Source organism: Lepidochelys kempii, chromosome 12 (genome assembly GCF_965140285.1).
Source record: "Lepidochelys kempii isolate rLepKem1 chromosome 12, rLepKem1.hap1, whole genome shotgun sequence".
NCBI lineage: Eukaryota > Metazoa > Chordata > Testudines > Cheloniidae > Lepidochelys > Lepidochelys kempii.
The window spans coordinates 7,399,520-7,424,076 of record NC_136391.1 but is presented as its reverse complement, the minus strand read 5'-3'; the positions used below and the strand labels follow the sequence as shown (position 1 = coordinate 7,424,076).

The 24,557-nt window shown below is 46.7% G+C and overlaps 2 protein-coding genes across 5 annotated transcripts in view; one reads left to right on the top strand and one right to left on the bottom strand.

Annotated features, from left to right (window-relative positions):
* LOC140896147 (uromodulin) overlaps positions 1 to 2,088 on the bottom strand; it is an 18,372-nt gene extending 16,284 nt beyond the window's left edge. Inside the window, exon 1 of the mRNA XM_073307406.1 lies at positions 1,935 to 2,088. Coding sequence (XP_073163507.1) covers positions 1,935 to 1,940 — 6 coding nt within the window. The 5' untranslated portion in view covers positions 1,941 to 2,088. The remainder of the gene's footprint in view (positions 1 to 1,934) is intronic.
* On the top strand, positions 709 to 24,557 carry DRC7 (dynein regulatory complex subunit 7). Of its 4 annotated transcripts, none has more exons than XM_073307397.2 (18): positions 709 to 764; positions 3,012 to 3,158; positions 3,755 to 3,929; positions 5,168 to 5,293; positions 6,583 to 6,777; positions 7,190 to 7,348; positions 8,425 to 8,643; positions 10,152 to 10,277; positions 11,575 to 11,647; positions 13,032 to 13,160; positions 14,108 to 14,236; positions 17,294 to 17,520; positions 18,906 to 19,121; positions 19,768 to 19,878; positions 21,747 to 21,857; positions 23,167 to 23,361; positions 23,843 to 23,982; positions 24,171 to 24,557. In XM_073307397.2, exons 2-18 carry the CDS (start codon positions 3,031 to 3,033, stop codon positions 24,262 to 24,264), a joined length of 2,553 nt encoding a protein of 850 aa, XP_073163498.1. In that variant the 5' UTR covers positions 709 to 764; positions 3,012 to 3,030; the 3' UTR covers positions 24,265 to 24,557. The 4 variants fall into 4 exon arrangements, 3 of the variants coding, with proteins under 3 accessions (XP_073163498.1, XP_078704210.1, XP_073163499.1); XM_073307398.2 differs by having other exon boundaries at positions 734 to 764; positions 3,015 to 3,158; XM_078848084.1 differs by lacking the exon at positions 21,747 to 21,857.

Here is a 24,557-nt window from a genome sequence, read left to right as displayed (position 1 = left end):
TGATTTATTCATATTAAAATATCAGGGCAAACAGATGTTAGTTTGGCTTGAAACCCAAATCCAAATACTGCAGGATGTTGCCGGTGCAGGAAGGAATCCTGACAGTAAAACTGACTAGAGGCAAAGGGTGAAATTGACTGGACTAATTTCTCAATCCAAGTGAAATGCAAAAGGTGAACAAATGCATCCGTAACAGAAAAGAAAACATTAGGGCCCTAATTTTCAAAGGCTGGGTTTAGCACAGCCTCAGTCAGTGCAAATTGGCCGGACCTTTGAAAATGTGCGCCTAGATTTTAAAAGAGCTTTCCATTTTCAAAACCTCCACAAGTTACACAGAAAGGAAACTGGTCGTGCTTAAAGAACAGGAGGACTTGTGGCACCTTAGAGACTAACACATTTATTAGAGCATGAGCTTTCGTGAGCTACAGCTCACTTCATCGGATGCATGAAAATACAGTGGGGGGATTTTATAAACACAGAGAACATGAAACAATGGGTGTTACCATACACACTGTAAGCAGAGTGATCGGGTAAGATGAGCTATTACCAGCAGGAGAGTTAGTCTATGGTGCCACAAGTCCTCCTTTTCTTTTTGCGGATACAGACTAACACGGTTGCTACTCTGAAACTGGTCGTGCTTAAATTGCCAGTCCCAGCCTTTATTCTCTGCCCAAGAAACTACAGCTCCCAGAAGCCTCAGGCTGCGGGAGGCGGTTGCCATGGCGAGGGAGCCCAACAGGGCTGGGAGAGCACAGGAGAAGCGGGTGAGGCTCCTGGTTGCAGAGGGGTGGGTGCGTGGGTGCGAGGCACTGGGGTTCTCTCAGCGGCCGTTGCTCCGCAGTTACATCCGGGGGCACTGAGGGATGGAGAGCAGCTGTGCGCCTGTGTGAGCGAGGACGTATATGTCTGACTGCAGGCAAGGGCAGACCCAGGGCTGGGGAAGGGGGGGGATGCACTATGGGGCAGCGCAGGGGACACCCGGGGAAGGGGCGTCCCAGTGACGGGAGCAGGGGCATGCCCGGGAGTAAGGAAACGCCTGAGGGCGCGGGCCAGGCAGGGCATGGAAAAGCAGGGCCCAGACCAAGGGGCAGGGAATCAGTCGAAGGCAGGGGAGGAGAGGACCCGGGAGCTTTGGGAAAGCAAAAGGCGGAGGATGCTGACACACTGGGACAAACTCCTGCCTGGCGTGAGGCTCCAGTGGAGCTGTTAGACTTGGGAGGGCTGAATTTTGGGTTGGGGGATCTGTCCGTCGGAGGGAAGCAAAACCAGAAAAGCCCAGCACCTGTGTTGCATCGCCCTCGGCAGAGCCGGGGTCTGCGTGGGGCCCGATGAGGTGACCGCGGGCTGCTCCCACCCAGACCACATGTGTCTTGGGGGGAGCGCGTTTTGAGAACAGAAAACCAGGCCATTTTTCGGACTGTGCCGCCAGGGGAGGGAGGGGTGGACTGGAGGGGGGACGTGAAGAAGGGAGGGGCTGGAGGCTGGGCACTGCAGGAGCATTTGGGAAATGGAAAGGGGTCAGACTGGGGTTGCTCCTGATGAGTGGGAGGTTGGGCTCCTTCCTTCCCCCGCTGCAGAAGACCTCACGCAGCCAGGCTTTAAAAGCAGAAGAAACAATGTTAAACATTTGTACTGGGCAGTGATTAAAGGAGATGGGAAGAGGAGCGGGAGCTGTGGGGAGCCCCCCTTAGCCACACCAGGGAGAGGAGGGGAGCCCTGTGCTCTCCACTAAGTTCTGTGTTTAACCCCTGGTGCAGCGCCTTGCACAATAAGGTCCTAATCCCCGACGGAGGCTCTTAGGTGCTGCATCAGTGCAACTAATCAATAAACATACGAAGAGGAAAGCTGGGGCAGGGTGGGGAACAGGGGGAAAAGGAGAGTTTCACACACAGCGGGAGAGTTTGACAAATCTTAGTAAGTAACCAGAGACATACAGCCATGCGGTTGTCAGCAGGACGTGATGGGACGAGTTGGTTTGCTCGGGCTGGATACTCCCCTCTGGCTGGCTGGCTGAATGTAGTCCAAAGCCCAGGGCAGGGAGAGCTCCAGTGAATGGTCTAGCTAGTGTCCAACATGAAATCACTCCTTCCTCTTGTGAGCCTTTCTGTCTTATTTCAGTAAATCTCCTCCTCCTGCTGTCTTCGTTCGACATGCCATTCCCGCTGCCAACCAAAACAACGCCAGATAGAGAGAGTGCTTGCGTCTCCATTTTCATGCCTTATCTCCCCAAGCCCCAAAACACACGTTGGGATCAGTGTGAGCTTAAAAAACAAAACAAAACAAAAAACAGGCCTTGGAGATACTTCTGCTGCTCTGCTATTTATTTAGATTTATTTACACCCCGCCCCACAGCACGCTCGGCGCCCTCAACACAGACATATCCAACTGAAGGACAGCACATCTGAAATGGCTGAGAGGAAATACTTTTCCACCAGTGCACAGCTAGTTTGTGGAACTCCATGCTACAAGACAGCACCAAGGCCAATTGTTTAGCAGGATTAAAAAAAAAAAAAAGAGTGGACATTTATATGGATAGTGGGACCCTCCAGAATTGTCGTAGCAAGGATTAAAATGACTAGGTGTTTTGGAAGGGATCTAAACCTTCATGCTTCATGGCACCAACCAAGTTCTAACTCAAGGAGGTCAGGAAGAAATTCCCCTAAGGGCAAGTGATTCCATAACTGCTTACTGCTGGCCATTGCTGGAGATGGGATACCAGACTAGATGGATCATGGGTCAGTTCTGCAGTTCCTGTGTTTCTAATCCATCAAAGAAGCAGCAGCCCTTCTGTTTCCCCACTCCCCCAGCCACATCTCACACTAATAGTAGTCAGCAGACCCAATATGGATTAAAATCATGCCCTAAACCACATTTTGCCCTAAGAAGGAATCCCACCCCCAGCCAACTCTGCTTTCCTCATTCCAATTGAATCTGTAGGCAGACAATAAAAATGTTTCTCTCTTGCCATTTCTTACCCTTTTAAAATAACCCATGTGATGCTTCTCTCCCAGCAGCCCATGAGGGAGCAGGATGGAGGTCCTGAGAGAGAATGGGGAACAGGAGGAAGAAGAAAAGAAAGTCCTTGTGATTAGTAATGAACTCCAAGACCTGGAAGAGAAGCTGTCAAGGATCAAAGTCCATATCCCAAATGTTGTACCGTAAGTAGGAATGTGTGTGTGTGAGAGAGAGAAAGGCAAACAGATAGACAAGAATACATGACAGACTGCATTTCTGAAACAGCTAAGATGAGATCTATTCTCACCAATGCACAGCTAGTTTGTGGAACTCCATGCCACAAGACAGCACCAAGGCCAATTGCTCAGCATGATTTTAAAAAAAAGTACATTTATATGGATAATGGGAATCTCCAGAGTTATCAGAGTAAGGACTAAAAAAAACCAGGTGTTTTGGAAGGGAGCTAAACCCTCAGGCTTCATGGCACAAGCCGCGCTCTAACTGGCTCTCTAAATTGCATTTTTCATGTGTTCCCCATTGGATCAGCTTTACAGATATCATAGGAAGATACTTACAGGCCCACGGGGCTGTGCAGCTCACTTGCCATCACTGGGAACAGCTTAGTCGTGCTTCATGCCCTCCTGGTTTGAATTGTGCGCTTTCAAAGTTATTTAATTTGCACCAATTCTGCTGGGAAATAATAGAAGAGAGACCCTAGTGTTTCTTCAGACAGGATTAACCCATCTGAATCTCACTATTTCATTATCCATCTCTGTTTGTCTCCTCCCACCGCATGAAGTGAATTTGACTGGAATTCCATTGACACCTCCCAGTTACCAGCCTCCTACAAGACGAATTCTGCCAAGGAGCAGATGCTGCTTCAACTAGCTGACAATTTCCATCGACAGTATGCGCATCTCTGCCCAGATCGCCAGCCACTCTTTCTCCACCCATTAAATGAGTGTGGAGTGGAGGTAAAGGAACATCTGGAGACAGCTGGGGACAATCTGGGTTTGCTTTCCTTTGATAGCATATGATATGGACTATGTGCAATTCTGCACAGTCAGATCTTTCTTTCTTTCTTTCTTTCTTTCTTTCTTTCTTTCTTGATTATCTTTTTATTCGTTTGCATGTATTTTTTACTGCAAACATATTTTAGCAGTAGAATTGTCCAAGGGCCAGTCCCGTGTGCTCCCTTGCAATAGACACAACCAGTGCTGAAAACCCACCAATTGTACATTCAGTGCCCAGGTATGCACCGAGCACTCCAGTTATACACCCATGCTACCAGTTGTAGTTCCACCATACCAACCGCACACTTGACACAGCAGTTATACACACCGCCTGTATACCCATCGCACTGACTGTACACTCAGCATACAGTACATTTGGGGAACAGAAAAAAGAAGTGACTCAAACTAAAAGAAATACCTGAGTCTAAGAGATCAACTCTGAAGACCCCACAATCTACTCAGCACTCGAGCGAGGTCTGAGGCACAAAGTTTAGATCCAGATTTGGATCTTAGGCTGAACCTCTCCAGATGTTGGGTGTTGAAATATGGGGTCCTGTCTGGGCCCATTGTGGGGACAGGCCTGAGCTGCAGACCTAGCATCCAGTTCTGCAGCTCAGCTTGGGCAGATCCAGTGTTCAGAATTTTTACTGACAACATGCCAGGTGCAACCTGTGGAAGCTGGAAACATCCAAGCCTCCTATGCCCCGCAGCTGCCAGATGTGTAGCAATAGATGTGAGGCTTCCCTGAGATTAGAAGGTAGCGGGGAAGGGCCCAATCCTGCAATGGGCATCTTGAACTAACTCCCATTGACTGCCCTGGGCGCTGGGTGTGCTCAGTCCTCCTGTGGTCGGGTGCTGCAGTGCTCTGTCCTAGTTGCAGTTACCTCAGTGCTGAAGGCTTCATGGCCAGGTCTAGCCCCTTGCTGTAGTCCAGCCAAGAAGTGACAAAGGCGGGAGACAGACAGAGACATATTTCAGAAGCCGTAGTGAGATGGCTTCTCTGCCCACTGTATTTCCCATCTCAGAAAGAGTCAGTAATAGAGCAAGAAGGTTGATCAAACGCTTGCTGCATTTGAGAGAGGAGTTGGCCACTAGCTCTGGCCAGCTGGCCCCGGAGTCCCTCCCTGTCACCTGCTCTGCATGCCGCTTCTGATGGCTTCCCCACCGCGTATCTGCTAACCGACACCCTCTTGCTGCAGAAATTTGTGAGCACCACAGTGCGCCCGACCCTGCAGCCTTACCCGGAGCTGTACAATTGGGATGGCTGTGCCCAGTTCGTCTCTGACTATCTCACCATGGAGCCCCTCTCATCGCCCATCACGCCGGTAAGACGTGGCACTTCCTTTGAGTCTTCCAGTTGCCCCCCTTGGCGCATTGGGAGTCCCACATCATTAACAGTAATGGGTTTCTCATCAGGGTATCACACCGGTTATGGGGCTATGAAGAGTCTTGCCCTTTGACCCCCCCCCCAGGAACTCCTTCCCCAGGAGGGCCTGTTAAGAACCCTTTCTCCCTCCTACTTAGGCAAATCTCCCATTGACTTCAGTGAGTCCTGTCATGTGCATTATTTGGGCATACGACCATGTTACAGGCATGATCATTTCCCAACTGCTGAGTGGAGACTCTGGGCTTCCCAAACTAATATGCACAGTGCACACAAGCCTCCATCTAGCCTACTGGGCCTGATCGTGGTCTTACCCCCAGCCATGTAAAACCAGAGTAGCTCCATTGAAGTGGGCGTGTACAACGGAGATCAGCTGGTGGCTCATTGCATGCTAAAGTATCAGGCTTCCCTTCCAAGGACTGGGAGGCTGCTTGCCTTGGAGAGGAGTAGCATATACAGGGACAGAACCTGGTAGGTCTTGGTGACCTGTTATGAGGCACTTGATGGGATGTTCTCAGCTCCACAGAAGACTTTGAGGTGCCCTGACAGAGGCTTGCAGAGTGAAGAGAGGGACTGGTAACATGGTTAGAGGTGATGGATCAGATCCTTAGCTGGTGGGGATTAGTGTAGCCCCACGGAGCAATGGAGCTACGCTGATTTATACTTGCTGAAGAGCGGCTTTAAGTTGTTCAAATTGGTGTGGGATTCAAAAATCAAATCCGGACACTTCTCTAGCTCCTTGCATTGACAGATCTCATAGAAAGCATCATGCTCTCCATTTAATGTATGTGGAAACCGAGGCACATACGGGTGAAGTGACTTGCCCAAGGTTACACAGCAAGTGTCAAAGTTGGGATTAGACTCCAGGTCTCCTGGCTGCCAGCCTTCTACTCCATCCATTAGCCCACATGGCTTCCTAGCAAAGGAATCTACAAAGGAGAGAATTCTGGGGAAACAGTGAACTCAGGCAGAGTTATTTCACGTGCAGGGACCATAGATACAGAGAATACGCTAACAGGGAAAGCATGTGAGCCAGAGGGCTCCGTTCTCTCCTCAGCTATTTACGTGTGAGTCCCATTGTAGTTCTGCAGTGTTTGGCCCAGAGAATCTCAGTGTGTCTGAGAGCCTGTGCTTTGTTTCTGGAGAAGGAGGGGATTCGAGGGTGGAGGTAAACAGACCAAGATGACGGGAATAAGACTTTAAGCAAGGAAATGTGTTTGCTCTTTAAAGCCCAGTTACCTTCCCTCCCCGACCACAATCCTGAAGTACCAAAGGGGGAATTGCTTTGGCTTCAGCGTGCTACTGTGCTCCCTGCTGATCGGTGCGGGCTACGATGCCTACTGTGTGAACGGTTATGCCACCCGGGAGATCTGCATGATGGACGAGACCAGGGAGGTGTGCCCACTGCTGGAGAAGTCAAAGAAGGTGAGGAGCCCAGCTCACTGGTTCAGGCGAGTCAGCCACAATGCAGTGAGATGGGCCAGGCATGCTGAATGTGACTGGCCTCCCATAGTCTGTGACTGCGTTCTGTTTAACACGCTCTGGTTCCGAATGGGGGCTCCAGTGTAAATGATCTGAACCAAAGGCAGTGTCCATGTAATTGGTCTTCTCTACGCCTGGGTGATCTGCTGAGTTCTTTTCCATGTCACTCTTCCACTGAAGAAGCCTGTTTGGGCTCTCAGTGTTTACTGAACCCCAGATCCACGAAGTACTAAACCACAGAATGTTAAGGGAGCTGAGAACCAAGGGGTGTCTGTGATCTGCCTGTCCAGTGGGCTCCGTTAGATCCCTTTTGGGTTAAATAAGGCTCCATAGCCCTCTGCTCTTGTGGTTGCAGGTCCTGAAAGAGCCCGTGAAGGAGAAGGCCAAGAAGTACGCAGTCAAGCCCCCACGGGACCTGCGCAGCAAGTTTGAGCTCCAGCAGGTGTCCAAGAAGGAAGCCGATATTAAAGCCGCACAGAAGAAGAAGCAGAAGGAGGAAGAGGAAAGGGTCATGGTGAGTAAATGTTCATGTGTCTCCCTCTTACTCCGAAGTCTCAGCAGCAAGATCCCTGACACAGCTAGTGACCGACTCATCAAGTTGCTAGCCACCTCACATCATTGGTCTGTGAGATACCCTCAGCCTCCACTGTCTTCAGTGGGCCGGTAAGTCACTGTGTTTGTCAGCGAGCATTTAGCCTGGGGAAAGACAGCATGAGGTAGCCCTGTAATATGCGTCAATATACAATCCCTTACATCTCTAAGATTTTCAGATATTAAGTTAATCTTCACAACCCACTCCAAGACAGATAGTAATATTAGCCCCGGTGTGTGAATGGGGAAACTGAGGCACGGTGCCATTGGGCCCTAAATTTTCAAAAAGTATCCACTGATTTTTTGAGATGATGAACACCTGCAGTTTCAATTGACATCTACTGGAAGTAATAGTGGAGGCTCAGAGCCGCTGGAAATCAGGCCCTAAACATCTCAAGTTGGACAACCCAAAACCAAGGCAGGCAAAAATGGTGGCTGCTTTTGAAAATTTGACCCTAAGCCGCTTGCAAAGGGGCACACGCAGAGTGGCAGAACGGGGAACAAAAGCCAGGGGCTAGATCCTCAGCTGGTGTAAATTAGCCTAGCTCCATTGACTTCTGGGAAGCTTTCCTGATTTTCATCCATTGAGGATCTGGGTTGGAGGAGTCCCTGATTCCCGGGTTCACGCTCTGTCCCTGGCTCAGTGCCACCTTGGTACCCATAACAGTAAATAGTGGCCTGGCATTTAGCAAGTTGATTAACTGGGAAGAATTCCAGCTGATATAAAGAGGGAATGTGGCCAGAACTTCTGGTTCCATTGCTGGTTCTTTCCGTGACCCACTGAGTGACCTTGGGTACATACTATTTCCCCGCTCGGTGCCTCAATTTCCCTACTATAGCACGGGGCTAATGATACTTACCTACTTCACAGCTGGGGCCGTGAGGTTTCATTAATCAGTGTGGCACCTGGAGAGCCATGGCAGAACAGTACCAGAGAATGACCAAGCACAATTGTTGTTGTGTTGGATTATACCTTCTGATCATTACTCTGTACTGCAGGAAGCGGAAAAGCCAACGCCGGACCCTTTGTACGGGTTACGTGTCCACGCCTGGGTTCTGGTGTTGTCGGGGAAGCGGGAGGTGCCGGAGAGCTTCTTCATTGATCCCTTCACAGCACACAGCTACAGCACCTCCGACGACCATTTCCTCGGTATCGAAAGCATCTGGAACCACAAGAACTACTGGGTCAATATGCAGGATTGCTGGAATGGCTGCAAGGTAACTCTCCCGCTTGAATGGTTCCTGCCCTGCGGGAGAGCGAGCAGTTGGATTCGGTGGCATGGGGAAAATGGAGACCCATGCGGCTGCCCACCTTTCACTTGCCATCCCGCCCCCTTAGCTCTGCTTACACTGGCTTTAGGACCAGAAGTCAGAGCAGCTGCCTTCTACGCCAGCGTCTGAGCCAGGGTGTAAGCCTGGGCCCAGTTCAGCAATGCTCTTTGATCACTTTGCAGGCACATCCCACCAGCTACAGCAACGTAAAGCCACTATTGCTGCCCATCCCCTGGGAATATCCCCAGCCGGCAAAGCTGGCTGCGTGCCCCCTCCCTCAACAAGGGCCCCGTACAGGGGGGATTCCAGGGGCACGTCAGGGATAGACTGGGATGGGAGGAGACGTGGCAAAAGTGTTTCTACACCCTCGCTATTCCCCAGCTGCAGCAAAGCTGTGGGGCCATGACAGCCAGTGCATAAGTTAGAGCAGCCCTTGGGAATACTCCAGTTGACACCAGGAATCCCAAGCTGCTTCCACTCAGTCCCTGCACCGGTGCAGTGTTGAACTGCATCCAGGGCCTTTAGTGAAGAGGTGCAGCCCTTGGGCTTCTGACAAGCTGCCAAAGTGGCCATGGACAATACCAGGAGGAGGATGTTGGATGGGGAGGTACTCTGCAACTGTGGGGCCTATTTCCGTTCCTCCCTGGTCTCATGCGTCTGGGCAGATTTCCACTGGATGGAGTCCGCTGGCTCCCTAGACAGCTTTGAGGAGCAGTGTGTGCTGTTTGGGGTCACAGGCACCAACTTTTTTTGGTGCTGGTGGGTGCTCGTGCCCCCCCCCACCTCTGACCCCACCCCAACTCTGCCTCTCCCTGCCCCTATTGGATCCCTCCCCAAATCCCCGCCCCGGCCCCACCTCCTCCCCCAAGAGCACTGCGTTCCCCCTCCTCCCCCTTCCCTCCCAGGCTTGCCGCGCGGAACAGCTGTTTCGCGGCGCAAGCGCTGGGAGGGAGGGGGGAGAAGCAGGACCCAGGGGCGCGCTCAGGGGTGGAGGCGGAGCAGAACGGAGGCAGAGGTGAGGAGACGGGGAGCTTCCAGTGGGTGCAGAGCACCCACCAATTTTTCCCTGTGGGTGCTCCAGCCCCGGAGCACCCATGGAGTCGGCGCCTATGTCTGGGGTTCTCTGCTCAGTGTCCCCCTCTGGATCCTTAGTTTTGAACCTATGACTCCCACTCCCAGACCTGTTATTCCTTAGTTGTCCCCCGTCTTCACTCGAGTCTTGGGTCCAGTGGCTCCTCCCCAAAGGAATTCAATAAGTCCCTCACTAAGGATGGATTTAATGCCCCACTAAAATCCTTAGAACTCCACATGGTACCGACAGGTTCTGAATGTCTGCTGCTGAGTGGGAGTAGCATGCAGCTGAGTGCTCCGTGGCAGGTCATATGTCTCTTGTTATTAGCATCGTAAGCTGAAGACACCTTTGTGGCCAACCCTGGTTCTTCTGTCCTGCTTAGGATCTCACCTTTGACCTCGGGGACCCAGTGCGGTGGGAGTTCATGCTGCTGGGGACCGACAAGCCCCTTCTGTTGCTCCCAGAGGAGGAAGAAGAGGAGTTAGCTGATGAGGATTTGGATGATTTCGTAAGTTTCCTATGTTTCTAGGAGCGCTTCTTGATAGAGGGGAGTGATGTTGTAATGAACTGGACTTACGCCTATGTGTGCCTTTGCCCTCTGCTGGATAGAATCAGAGGTACTTCACTGCCTCAATCCTATAGGGCTAGTAGACATTCTCCTTCAGCTCAAGGGATGCGTTTTTTGGAGCAGGAGGATCTGAATTCAAGCACTGCTGTTACTGTGTAATTCCCTGTGACCATGATTTGCAGCACAGTGGCATCCTAAGTGGTCACTGATCTGCTACGGGACAGCGCCTGCCAAGCTTTGATTGCTGGGAGACCTGATGGACGGGACCCATGTTCAAGGCCCGCGTGCCCTGAAGGGCACAAGCCTGCCCAGGATAAAACTGCTTTTTAAAAATCAAATTCAAATGTGTAACTTTTCAGGACCCCTTCTACCTGCTTCTCCTCTCCCTGGGGCTGGTGGAACATGGCAATGGGGGGCCTGGAAATAACGCATGTGCTCTTATACCATTCACAAAAGAAAATACTGTGTGTTGAGAGGAACAACATCTTAGTATGAAGGACACAGTGTGATAGCGTAGGGATGACATCAGCACAGTCTCTCCCTTTATCTAATCGGTTTATACCATGCCCATCACCATGGTCTGTGAGTGCCTTTCTCAGATTATACAAAATAAACAAGCAAGTCATTGGTTCTAACGAGCACTGCCATATTCAATCAGACCTGAGCGTCTCCACGGTCAGCATGATCTTAAACCCAAAGCAAGTGGAGGCCTTTAGGCCATGGCTGGGCTCTGCTTGTGGCAATGTGTGAGGGACTTCTGGATGGAGTGAACATCGCAGAGTTTCTTTAAATGGAACAGCCATGCAGTTTCAGTGGAGAAATCCAAGAGCAATTAGTTCTGAAGCATAAAATAGCACCCACTCTGCAAAATTATAGGGTCAGAAATGTCCCATCAGCGCTGAGATTTTACTGACTAAACAACCTGTATGAATTTTTGGTGTGAGCTTTTGGATGCAAATACTCACATGCATAAATATCTCGTGTGTCTCTTGGAACTCGGACTGTATAAACCATACTTTGCTGCACGACTGTATCCTCAGCAGTGTGTATGACTCAAATAAACCGTCCCTTACCGTACGGCTGCGTCACCTGGGAGTGTGTATAACCTGCATGAACCACAGGCTAATATAACAAGTATTTCCAGAGACAAATGTGCTTCCTGCCATGGCAGGAGAGTACTACCAACTCCACTCAGGGCATTGGCCACCTCATGGAAACCCCTGCTCTGTCTTGATAGGATAAGGAAGAGGAGGAGAAGGGTTTTGACATGCCACCATCCTGGGTGGACCTGATTCAAATATCTCGGAAAGGTATTTGTTCTTCCTTTACCATGTTTTATATTTTTCTGATGGCAATAGATACAATTTTGTGTATTGCAACGAACCTTTATTGTAACATACTGGACAAAGTCAAGCAATGAAATAGCAATAAATCAAGATACACAATGATTAGGATATCCATTATTATTTACAGGTTTCAGAGTAGCAGCCGTGTTAGTCTGTATTCGCAAAAAGAAAAGGAGGACTTGTGGCACCTTAGAGACAAATAAATTTGTTAGTCTCTAAGGTCCACAAGTACTCCTTTTCATTATTATTTAATTACACAGCTGTGTTTTGTGCCCATGGATTCTCCCAGAACCTACTATCTCCTCCTAAATTGGGAACCTCTGCTCCCACTATGGACATAGGACCTGTTTTCTTCCTTTGCCTGCTAGCTGGGTGAATTCTGCCTCTGAGGATCTCTTTCCTGGCATTACGCATGTTCATTGCAATTGATGCATTATCATGTATGTGCTATAGCAGTACAAAGTGTTATTAATCATTATATGTGTCTAGTGGTTAAAGCCCAGGTTTGGGAGCAAGGGGATCTAGGTTCTATTCCTAGTTTTACCATTGACTTACTGTGTGACTTCAGGCAAGTCCCTTAACTTTTCTGTGCCTCAGTTTCCCTATCTGTAAAATAGAATGAATAGCCTACTTCACAGGAGTGTTTTGAAGCTTAATTCTTTCATGTACTTTGCGATCCTTGGACAGGGGATGCTATAAGAGGAAAACCTCTCATATTTAGTAAGAACTTTATTCAAGAGCAGCCCCTAGGTAAATGATTTGTAAATGAGAAATTCAGGAGGTAATTCAGAAGGTACTGCCCATAGTCTAACCAGTCATAGAGAAGTGAAAGGTTCCTCATCCCATTGCTAATCCCCTCTGGCATCCGCACCCCCAGGGCTGTGTCTTTCTTTTCTAATTTAATTTAATTATCACTAGTAGAAGATACATGGAGGTTAAAGGATAATACCAATCCATTGCAGTATGTCATGACTATGCAAATTAAAGACCCGATCCAGCTCCCAGAGACAGTTGGATCAGGCCCAGTCCTGTGAGCTCCTATGTGCTCTCAACATTCACTGAAGTCAGCAGAGGGGGCTAAGTACCCCACCAGATTGGCTCCCGCTCCTCCCCTCTGAAAGTGCATCACCTTCCTGCAGCCACGGAGAGTATCAGGAACAATGTTCCCTCTGCCCAGTAATATATTCTCAGGCAGCTGAATGTGACAAAGGAACAAATCATTCCTCTTGCATCCTTTATTTCCCCCATGTGAATTCCTTTTAGTGTTGGCAGCAGCTGTTAAACACAAGCAACTCTGCTCCAGTGTTCTCAGCTCTTGCGGCTAAATCCTTCTCCTTGCCCTCTGCAGAATTTGAGACCCGCTGTCCCCAAGGGAAGAAGGTGATCCAGTACAAGAGCGCAAAGCTGGAGAAATGGGCACCCTACCTGAACAGCAATGGGCTGGTCAAACGCCTCACCGTCTATGAGGACCCGGAATGTAAGGGGAGATGAATGATCAGCACGAGTCCACTGAGACGATACACAATGGGGTGGGGTGCAATGGAGGGGGAAAGAATAGGATAGAGAGGTACCATTGTATCTCCCATCCCTTCTCCCCCTCCTTTCACACTTCTTGCTTCTCCTCTTCTGCTCCCACAACCCCTTCTTCACGCTGCCCTGTTCGCTCCCCTACAAACCCTAAAACTTCCAGCACGACTGGGGACTCTTACTGGAACCTATAAATCTATCCTAAGCTGTAACGGCAATGCTGGTCGGTATCACTGATCCCTTTCGTACCTCTGGGTCTGATTCAGAGCTACTCTCAAGGGCTTTGTCAGGTTTGGGAAGCACCATGGGTCACAAGTAGTGCAGTCACCATGCTGTTTGACGGCGTGATCCATCCAGGCCCGGAGCAGTTTGGCCTGATCCAACAAAGCACTTAAGCATGTGCGTTGCTTAAAGCAGGTTAGTGATCCTTTCCACTTCCCTGCTTGACATTAAGCCGCTGCTTAACTGCTTTGCAGGACCGGGCGAGAGCGCTCAGCGCCTCTCAGGATCAAGTCCTGAATCGTGAGCAGGAGTTGCCTTTAGTTTTCTCCTGTTGAGAAACAGCGGTATAGCGCTAACTGATCACCCCGTCTTCCATGGATGCGAAGGGGACTCACGCAGCCCAATCGCTGTGGATGTGAAGGGGACAGCGTGTGCTATGCTTAACTAAAGACCTTTCTTTATTTCTAAGTCATGTCTATCAGCAGTTGGTCCAGGAAGTAGGGTGTAAGCCCCTAACTGGACAAACGACCTCCTTTCCCCAGCATTCTCCTTTAGCACAAGTCGCCTAATTTTCTCTCCCCTACCTCCTGTGTGTTACCATCACCAGGGAAGGTCTGAAGTCTAGGATTTTCAAGGGGCCACATGGTTGTGCCATGGGGTTTTTTCTCGTTCTAGGTGTCAGAGTGCTGGAGGTGAAAGGCTGGTTCGAAAATAGAGAGGACATGATGAACATGAGACAACTGAACAAAAAAACAGAGGTGACAACGGAGTACTTCAGCCCGGGACACATCCAAGGCCTCAAAGGTACACAAGCTCAGACCCATCCGCAGCTGTGTACTCTCTGCGACCCAGTGACAGTTCCTCCTAGGTTTGGCCAAAAGGCCAATCATGGGACTATAAACTACTGGACACAGTCACCTGGTTCAGCAACAAAAGAAATCCTCCACGAGTCAAGGTTCAAGGCTTCATTCTAGAGCCTTTGTAAGCACTAGTTACCATGCAAGAAACTGAAGAGGTGAAATTCACAACTTGCAACCCAGGGGAAGGGGTGCTAAGGTGTGCACCTTCCCAGTCCTGGGGTATCCTGGGTCTGGAGAGGTCCCCAATGTAACTTAGACAGACCTGGGGGCCTAAGATATAGCAGCCTCCTCCAGTTCTCCTATGGGCCACAGTGCTACCTGAAATCTCTACAGCATTGCATGCGGCAATCTCACCTCTGAAATGCCCCTCCCGCTTGTGTTTCAATTACAACACAGAATACAAAGTGTACAGAGCTCACTTTGTATTAATTTTTTATTACAAGTATTTGCACTGTAAAAAAAAGAAATAATATTTTTTCAATTCACCTAATACAAGTACTGTAGTGCACTCTCTTTATCATGAAAGTTGAACTTACAAATGCAGAATTATGTACAAAAAAACTGCATTCAAAAATAAAACAATGTAAAATTTTAGAGCCTGCAAGTCCACTTAGTCCTACTTCTTGATCAAGCCAATCACTCAAACAAGTTTGTTTACATTTGCAGGGGATAATTCTGCCTGCTTCTGTTTACAGCGTCACCTGAAATGAGAACAGGCATTCTCATGGCACTGTTGTAGCCGGGGTTGCAAGATATTTACATGCCAGATGCGCTAAAGATTCATGTGTCCCTTCATGCTTCACCCACCATTCCAGAGGACATGCGTCTATGCTGATGATGGGTTCTGCTTGATAACAGTCCAAAGCGGTGCAGACCGACACATGTTAATTTTCATTATCTGAGTCAGATGCCACCAGCAGAAGGTTGATTTTCTTTTTTGGTGGTTCGGGTTCTGTAGTTTCCACATCTGAGTGTTGCTCTTTTAAGACTTCGGAAAGCATGCACCACACCTCGTTCCTCTCAGGTTTTGGAAGGCACTTCAGATTCTTAAACCTTGGGTTGAGTGCTGTAGCTATCTTTAGAAATCTCACATTGGTACCTTCTTTGTGTTTTGTCAAATCTGCAATGAAAGTGCTCTAAAATGAACAACATGTGCTGGGTCATCATCTGAGACTGCTAGAACATGAAATATAGGGCAGAATGTGGGTAAAACAGAGCAGGAGACGTACAATTCTCCCCTAAGGAGTTCAGTCACAAATTTAATTAACGCATTATTGTTTTAACAAGCGTCATCAGCATGGAGTCACGTCCTCTGGAATGGTGGCCAGAGCATGAAGGAGCATACGAAGGTTTAGCATATCTGGCACGTAAATACCTTGCAATACTGTCTACAAAAGTCCCATGCGAATGCCTATTCTCACTTTCTGATGACACTGTAAATAACAAGTGGACAGCATTATCTCCTGTAAATGTAAACAAACTTGTTTGTCTTAGCAATTGGCTGAACAAGAAGTAGGACTGATTGATCTTGTAGGCTCTAAAGTTTTACATTGGGTGGGTGTTTTTTTGAGTGCAGTTATTTAACAAAAAAAATTTTACATTTGTAAGTTGCACTTTCATGACAAGGAGATTGCACAGCAGTACTTGTATGAGGTGAATGGAAAAATACTATTTGTTTTATCATTTTTATAGTGCAAATATTTGTAATCAAAAATAATATACACTTTGATTTCAATTACAACACAGGTACAATATATGAAAATGTAGAAAAACATCCAAAATATTTAATAAATTTCAATTGGTATTTTATTGTTTAACAGTGCAATTAAAACTGCAATTAACTGTGATTAATTTTTTAATTGCAATTAATTTTTTTGAGTTAATTGCATGAGTTAACTGTGATTAATCGACAGCCCTAGTTTAAATGGTTAACTTTTTAAATGGTATTTACATTTCTAGTGTTATGTGGGATCAGCATGGGCTACAACCCAGCACTCTCAGAACTAGAGTGTGGGTTCATAATAGAGTTTCCTATGTTTCCTCTGAATGCTTGGCTGGAGGTTTATTTAATGTTTGCAAAGAGCTCTTAAGTCTTTTTGGATAAAAGGTCCTGTAAACATGCCAAGTGTTATTGCAGCTTTACAAAACCAATGAAAATTTATCAGCTCATGCGCAAGCTTTACTCCTCCACCTCTCACTACGGGATCAGTTGTGGCTTTGCCACAAGCCCCATGTGGGACAGTTTTGCATTGTTGCCCTGTCCCGGGGGCAGATCAGGAACCAGATTGTTACTCGGGGCTTGTTTAAATGTGGAAGTTATACCAATATAAACCAAGGGGTGAATTTAAACCAATATAGCTATTCTGATGGAACTCGCTATGTGGACACACATTCCAGTATAAGAATAGCTTCCCCCCACCCCAGTTTACTTTATGTTGGTTTGGAAGGGGTTTTAGCTAACCTGAAAACAGTGACATGGGAGTTATACCCATCTAACTATTGGTTTAACTATACCAGCATAATTATACTGGTTTAACTGGTAGAACTATCCTGTTTAGACAAATCTCAAAGTCACAATTTGCCTCCTAGTTTTCCCCTGCTCTGGGACAGACATACCCTGTATCAGCCATAAACCTTGTGCAGCATGTACCTCCAAGGCAGCCACACACATGGAGGCCTCCAGGGGTAAAATCAAGGCTCCACCTACTCCCAGCCCAGATGAGTGGGAGGATGCAGTGGCCCTGTGGATGCTGCTGTCCTTCAATGCTGCTTTCCACAGCATGCTGGTGCAGAAAAGTATAGAGCGCTTCACATTCTCTTATTCTCCTGTACAGGTGCATGGGACATTCAGGCTGTATGGTGGCTGGTGGGGCAATCACAAAGCAAATCTTGTCACGAGAGATGCTACTTGCTCACGCCTAGTAATATTTTGCAAGTCTGTATTAATCATTGCTGTCATTCTTACAGTTTAAGATTTACACAGCACCTCTGGCTTTCCTAGCGCACAGCTACAAGACGATGGAGCCGGAGACTGAGCGCACCATGGAGTTTTACAGCGAGACGCGAGTAGATGGCCTTCAGAAACGGGTTGAAAATACCAAAGAGATGACGGAATACTTTGAAGGGCGGTCAGATTTCCTGCACTACCGGCACACAGAGTTTGGCAGAAGAACAAAAAGAGCACAGATGGTCCTCATTAATACTGAATTGAACGCCCGGCCCATAGTGGTACAAGAGGGAAATATTGGGCATTACCAATATTAGAGCTGTATGGAACATACCGTTTTGGGTGAAGGTTCAGATTCATTTTCACTTGGCATAGCCAAGGCAAAACTCCAAATGAGAGAAATGAGCCTTGCATATGGGCTAGTCTGACCCAGAAACCCCACCATGTGACCAATTGTCATGAGCAACTCCAATTGACCAATTCCATTGAGCAACCAAAATGATACTAAGTCTTTGAAAATTTATGCCAGACAAAAGATTTAGCTATGAGTTTGGACAAAAAATGTTCACAAGGACCCCAAAATACTCCACTGGTCTTGTTTCCATGTTCAAGCCCCACACTAGCCAGGTTTGGGGTTTCATTATGAAATGTGTCTAAAGCTCTGCATAAGAAGACCAGGACTCTGATTTGCACCATGTCAGTAGCAGGGAGTCATAGAAGCCCTAATTCAGGAAAGCATCCCAATCCATTGAAGGATATTAAGCATGTACTTAAAGTTAAGCATGTGTTTCAGTGCTTTCTTGAATTAGAGCCATAATAATGACCCTCTCCAAAATAGCTGGTACTGCTTATCACAATAAGACCTCGAAACCAGCCTTTGCTGCTAGGACCATGGTCCTGCCTTGTTTCCCTGGGGCAGAGAGCTTGTAAGACGGAGATGCATGAGATCTGTATCTGGGGTGTCCGCTCCAGTGCACCCTCTCCTTCACTTGGCATTCCATGACATAGTCCTTCCATCCTCTGCTGAAGTCAGCTCTTTCAGTTGGGTGAACCCTGTGCTCCCCATACTGAGCCTCCATCTCCCTGCCAGTCCCCAAAACCAAATCTGATAATGGGGGAAGGGGCACACCCACATCTGACCCCCTGAAGCATGGATCACGTGTCCCACCTGTTAATATAGGGCCAGAGCATGGCTGGTTCTTGGACAGGTGCTCAAAGGGGGAGGTTGCATCCTTTCTCCCCCTGCATGTGGGGAGCTCTGGGAGGCACTGGGTCTCTCCAAGGCATAATGCCTCATGGAGTGGATGGTGCAACTCTGGTCTTGTGCTTGAGGGGTATAATCTGCTCCAATAAGCAGCAACTCTGCTTGTTGCACCAAGCAGCTCTGACTCTGCTCCTTCTCCGTCACACTGTAGTCACAGGCGAGAACAGTAGGACCCTGATCCTAGCATTGAGCGATAGCATCACAGTCCTAGTCTGAACATAGTTCCTTCTTCCAAATCTTTATCATGTTATAGAGAGACCTTGAATTTGGAGTGGGGCCCAATTTTCACCTGGGATCTCTGTCTCCCACCTGTTTCATCCAAATCCCCACAAACCTTGTCATTTTTCTAGGCCATATGTTCGATTCTGACTGGTTTATCTCTCTTTTCCCGACCCTCCCTAGCAAATCAAGGAGCAGTTCCATAGGAACCCAGAAAAGCCAGCTGATGAAGATGTAGCAGAGCGCATCTTTATGATCTTAGAGGGGCGGATTATGCTGACGTATCATTGCAAGGACGATTATATCACTGCCTCAAAGAAGGAGTTCATCAAATGGAAGGATGTGGATAATAAGGGAAACAAGGTCATCATGACCTCAGACATGTGCATCAGCTATCAGGTATGGAGAGAGTATGACAATGATTTGGAGTTTTTTAGCTCAAAAGGACACAGAGAAGCTGGAAGACTAACTGAGATTTGGGGAGACCCAATTTCTGTAGTTCTGAGGCTCAAAGCTGGCAGCTCATGAAAGGAAAGCTGAAATCTCTCTGCATTTCTCTCTCAGGGGAGCGATTAAAGCAGGGAACAAGAAGTCAGGAATACCCACCTGGGTTCTCTCTCCATTTCTGCCATGGACTTGCTATGTGACGTTGCCATCTGTCCTAAACTCTCCCATCCATTAGTTTGCCCAAGTTCAGGGTTTTTTCTGCAATCTGAATACTTTTTAAAAAGGTTGTAATTTTTTGTCGCGTTGAAAAGAGCACGCAGACTGTAACTGTGACCTCAAGTGTGCAGAAGACTGTTTCTAGCCACACAGCAGCAGCAGCAAAGAGGTGAACAATACACTTTCTGGCTCAGTGAAGTGTTAGATTCAAAACCTAGATAGGGCTAAATTAACTGTTAACCATGGGCCAGATTCTCAGATGGTGTAAATCAGTATGGCTCTATTGAAGTCAGTGGAACTATGCCAATTTATACCAGCTGAGGATCTGGTCCCACGTGTCTGGAAGACTCCTGCCATCCAACACTGGCGTTTTTGTTTTTAGGTGGGGTCTTCTGTGAAAAACAAGAAGCTGCTCCATCTGTACGAAATGATGCTGAAGCTAATGGAAGAAGAAAAGCAGTTGAGGCATCAAGTCTGGGAGTCTGAAACAGAGGTGATGGGGGAAATCTGCTTGCTAATGTCAAAGTCTGATAGGAGTCTGGTGCCAGGTTCAACTTACCATCTCTTCATGTTATGCCATATGTTCAAATATTATCTAGTAACTAAACAGTGATCAAAGTTCTAATGACACAATGCTGGTCCACACCCCAGAATATACAAATCATGACTTGCCTTTGTTCTGTGGAAATCATTCTTTGGAATGTTTATGAAGAACCATCCTCAGTTCTTGTTCTACATTCTAGGGGAAGGGGATAATCTAAGAGCAAGAATCTGCACAGAAAGGGTACATACTGGGATATCTAGCAGCGCATCTACCATTTGGCTGCTGACCACAGCAGGGAAGAAGAGAGAGCCCAAGAAGTTGGATTGATTAAAATCTAGTTACTAAGCACTTCTAAGGTACCCATGGCCATACTATCTAGGTGCCCATCACTGTGTTATCTGTAGGGAAGAATTACCTTAAAATAGATGGATTGCAATGAGTAACACATTGCAACCGCATGTAGCAAAATCCATTCCCATGGCACTGATTGGAGAGGATTGACTGAGCACAGCCATTCCAGCATGTGAAGAGAAGGTCACTGAATCTGAAGGTGAGAAAGCTGCTGTGATGAAAGCCCTATAGCAGTTGGTTAGGGAATGAAGAGGATTATGGAGCCAGCCTGGTGGCAAAGTAGAGGGCCACCAAAATACTAGGGTAAGGTCCATGGGTTATGGATCTATAATTCCATTAGTGGGTTTTGGACACCCATCTTTCATTCCCACGGTTCATAATGTCATCAGAATACCTCAATGAAACTACAACCCTATTGTTCACATTTTACACACTGTTCAGTCTATATATAACACAGCTAGATTTTTTCTTAGGATTGCAGTGGTATTACCGTATTTTTTAGAACCAAAGGAAACAGGAGAGGAGGAAAGAGTGAGGGAGAACGGGGGGGCAGTAAGTCTAGAGGTTAGACTGGGAATCAAGGTATCTGGGTTCTAATACCGGCTCTTCCAATGACGTGCTGTGTATCCTTGAACAAGTCACTTAAGACCCTAGTGCCTCAGTTTCCATATCTTTAAAATATGGGGCTTCTTTCATTAAATATTTGTAAAGGGGCTTGAGACCCTTGGATAAGAGGTGCTGTGAAAATGCAAGGTATTAACAATAATTATTAAGATAAAATGGATTGTAGAAGTACATATTGCAGAACAGTGAAGGGTATAACCTGGTTTCCAGCAAATGACTTTTTGGACTCTTTCAGTCTTGACACATCAGCAGGCTAGCCTATGGTTATATTGGTGAGATATAATATGCCAAAGCTAACATTATGACAGGTTTCAGAGGAGTAGCCGTGTTAGTCTGTATCCGCAAAAAGAACAGGAGGACTTGTGGCACCTTGGAGACTAACCAATTTATTTGAGCATAAGCTTTCGTGAGCTACATACATCAGATGCATTCGATGAAGTGAGCTGTAGCTCACGAAAGCTTATGCTCAGATAAATTGGTTAGTCTCTAAGGTGCCACAAGTCCTCCTTTTCTTAAAGCTAACATTGCAATTTTTAGAGCCAATGGGGAGTTTGGACTCCAAAAGAGTGAATAGATTTGATCAAAGAGTCTGTAGAAAATCATAGAACAACATAAAGTTCTTGTTATTAGTATTCTGAGAAAATTATTTTCTTTTGGTCACACTGATATATCCTCAGCATTGAATACATACGTGCTGCTCCCCAGCTAATAGTATACAAACTCATACTACAGTCCTTGCACAAAGACCCTTGCATATGTTCTTTTAAGCAGACAAACCAAGTGGAGGGCTTCATACTTCGAGGAAATGTCAGGGGGTCTTTCATTTTCTGATTTCACTGAAGGTGCTAGAAATTCTCAAGATCCGGGAGGAAGAAGCAGCAGCCAGCAAACTGACAGTTTCCATGTATGATACAGAGAGGAATGAAAAGAGCAAACAACAGCGAGAGACAATGGTAGGCAGTGGTGTCTAATAACAAACTAACACCATTTTTCATCCCACCTTCTACCTCTTGTATTAAAAGCAGGTTTTAGTAAGAGCCATGGGATAAACCTACTCTGTTTGAGTGGATCAGCAAGATCCAGTTCAAGTTTTTTTTATCAGGATTGGATTCAGAGTTCATTACCAGTGGACAAAAAAAATCCAGCTCAAATTCTTCCCTTCTCAGGGGCTATCTCCAGAGCCCATTCTTATACCATTAAAACTCCGTGTGAGATCCTTGGCTGGTGTAAATCGGCATACCTCCATGGACTTCAATGGAGCTAAAACAATTTATATTAGTTGAAGGTCTAGCTCCTTGTGCCTATGACTTTCTGGAAGAATCATGTCCAAAAAACCGACAACTTTATTTTGTGTAATAAAATAAATAAAATAATTAATAATGATAAAACTAATTGTAGTTGGAGCTGGGTGAGGAGTTTGATAATTGTATCCAAATCTGCTCCATAGCCAGGCTTCATTTTGTTGGGGAAAATATCAACATCTTCCCTGAGTACCAGGTGTGGAATAGATGGTTCCACCATTCTTAGTCTTGTTTATAACAACAATATTGATTTTGGCCCAGGATATCTCTTGAGGAATTAATACCCATATGAGTTTTCTGGACAAAAGTAAGGCTATTCCAGTCTAGCTATCTGAGGTTGTTACGTGGCTTGCTTACAAATTCCAGTTCTCTACAAGACGTTTCTTTGGTATGGATTTTGTATTGGGCACAACTGTAATAATAAATTCCAAGAACAATACTCTAGGTGCTCTCCTGGTGAGAAAGGTAATAAAAAGAGATACTAGATTTTAAGTGTCAAGCACCTATGGACTGAACAGAAAATTGAGACAAGCAGTCCAGAAGCAAACATTTGTCAGCCAGTTCAACCAGGTGAACATCGCTCAGAAAGGTTTCAAATGTAACACATCCCTCCACCCTGAGCCACTTCAAACCCAGAATGACAGTGTACCTTGTGGGGCCCTTCTCACACCAGAGGAGATGACATTTCATGTATGGGACAAGCTTTGTATTCTAGGAGAATGGGGAGAGTTGTTGAAAAGCACAGCCAAAAACTAGGAAACAGAATAATAATCAGATTTGGGCTTTATGTGGGAAATGGTTGGTACAAGAAACAGCTGGTGAAAAGCAAGCACCTCTGGTCAAATCTTGGTGAGTTATGTCATGTCCCTGGCAGTGGGGGCACAGCTAGTCTGTCCTTTGTTATGGTAGTGCCCTATACAGGGATGTTTGGGGCATAATTCTTCTCACCCTTACCCTCCAGGAGCGTCTGATGCTAGAAGAGAGACAGCGACAAGTGGAGCAGGACCTAGATTACCTGGCACCCTTCCTGATTCAAATGGGAAGCACAGAGAAGATGTCCAAGTGGCAAGCCCTACGCCTCAAGGAAGATTGCCTGAATGATTTCAAGCACCATCTCATTGACAAGGCCAACCTCATCCAAGCTCGCTTTGAGAAGGTACTCACCCACTTTCTCTTTGTCCACTCCTTTGGCTTGGTCTCTTTTGCTTTGGGACTGGGAAACATGTAGGGTTCTCTCTTCATTTTACAGCAAGTGAAAAAGCAACACTCCTCCAACATCTCTGTCTAGGAGGAGGCAGTATATATGCCCTCATGTTTCTCTGTCTTTACCCAAGGAGACCAAAGGGCAGATAGCCCTAGGACCAAATTCAGTAGATTTGTTCCAGCTTATATCAGAGCAGAATTTGACCCCCAATGTCTCCTATCTCCAAGGAGGCAGCGCTTCTACGTTTCTCTCTCCTTCCCTTGCTTTCCATATTTTGCTTACTTTTTCTATGCCCTAATCTCATTTATTGCTTCTGACTTATTACATTTCTTCTTCTTTGTTCTTTTTTCTTTCCTTTGGTTCCTTTAATCTTGATACGCTACTTCTGTATCTCTCTCTCTCTAATACCCTGATTCTTCCTTCTTCCCATCAGGAGACACAGGAGTTGCAGAAGAAACAACAGTGGTACCAGCAAAACCAGCTCTCTATGACCTTGGAGGATGAGGATGCCTACCTAACCTACTGCTCTGATGCCATGTTCCGTATCCGCATTCTGGAGATACGGCTTAATAGGTAATAATAAGTATTTAATGAATGTGTGGCAGTCTGACAGGAGTGATTTAAGGGAGATCTACAGATGGAGATTCACTGGGGCTTTGCATTTCAATTTTTGATAATTTCATAATCTGAAAATATTCCACTTAATATCAATATCATCTAATACAATCCAGCTTCTTCCTCTGATTTCCTCCTTATTTTAGGCACAAAGAGATGGCGCCACAGAAATACATAGAACTGGAAGAGAAATTGTGCAAGGATCCTCGCCTGACTGAGTATCTCAAATTTAATGTCTGATATAGTCCCTGTTCCCTCACAACAGTCACTGGGAATCAGTGCAGAAACCTGCACAGAGTTGGCTGAGCTAACCGTACGAGCTACTGGAGAGAAATGTGGCATCTTTTTCCTACTTGTGTTCAATGAACCATTTGTGGTCTGATTGATCAAATTTCCCCCAGGGCCCCTCTGCAGCTTTCTTCAGGAGCTGCTGGGATCTCCACTGTAGTGCAGAGGATATAATAGCAGAAGTACCTTCATTTCCACACATTTCATTTATCCCTTTTTTTTTCATTAAATGTTTTCCTAGTGAG

Excerpts from the sequence above, each read along its gene's own strand:
- DRC7 (XM_073307397.2), top strand. The coding sequence starts at position 3,031 with ATGGAGGTCCTGAGAGAGAATGGGGAACAGGAGGAAGAAGAAAAGAAA. Across the intron at positions 19,122-19,767 it reads ACATGTGCATCAGCTATCAG|GTGGGGTCTTCTGTGAAAAA; the intron begins GTATGGAGAGAG and ends TTTTGTTTTTAG. Across the intron at positions 19,879-21,746 it reads TCTGGGAGTCTGAAACAGAG|GTGCTAGAAATTCTCAAGAT; the intron begins GTGATGGGGGAA and ends ATTTCACTGAAG.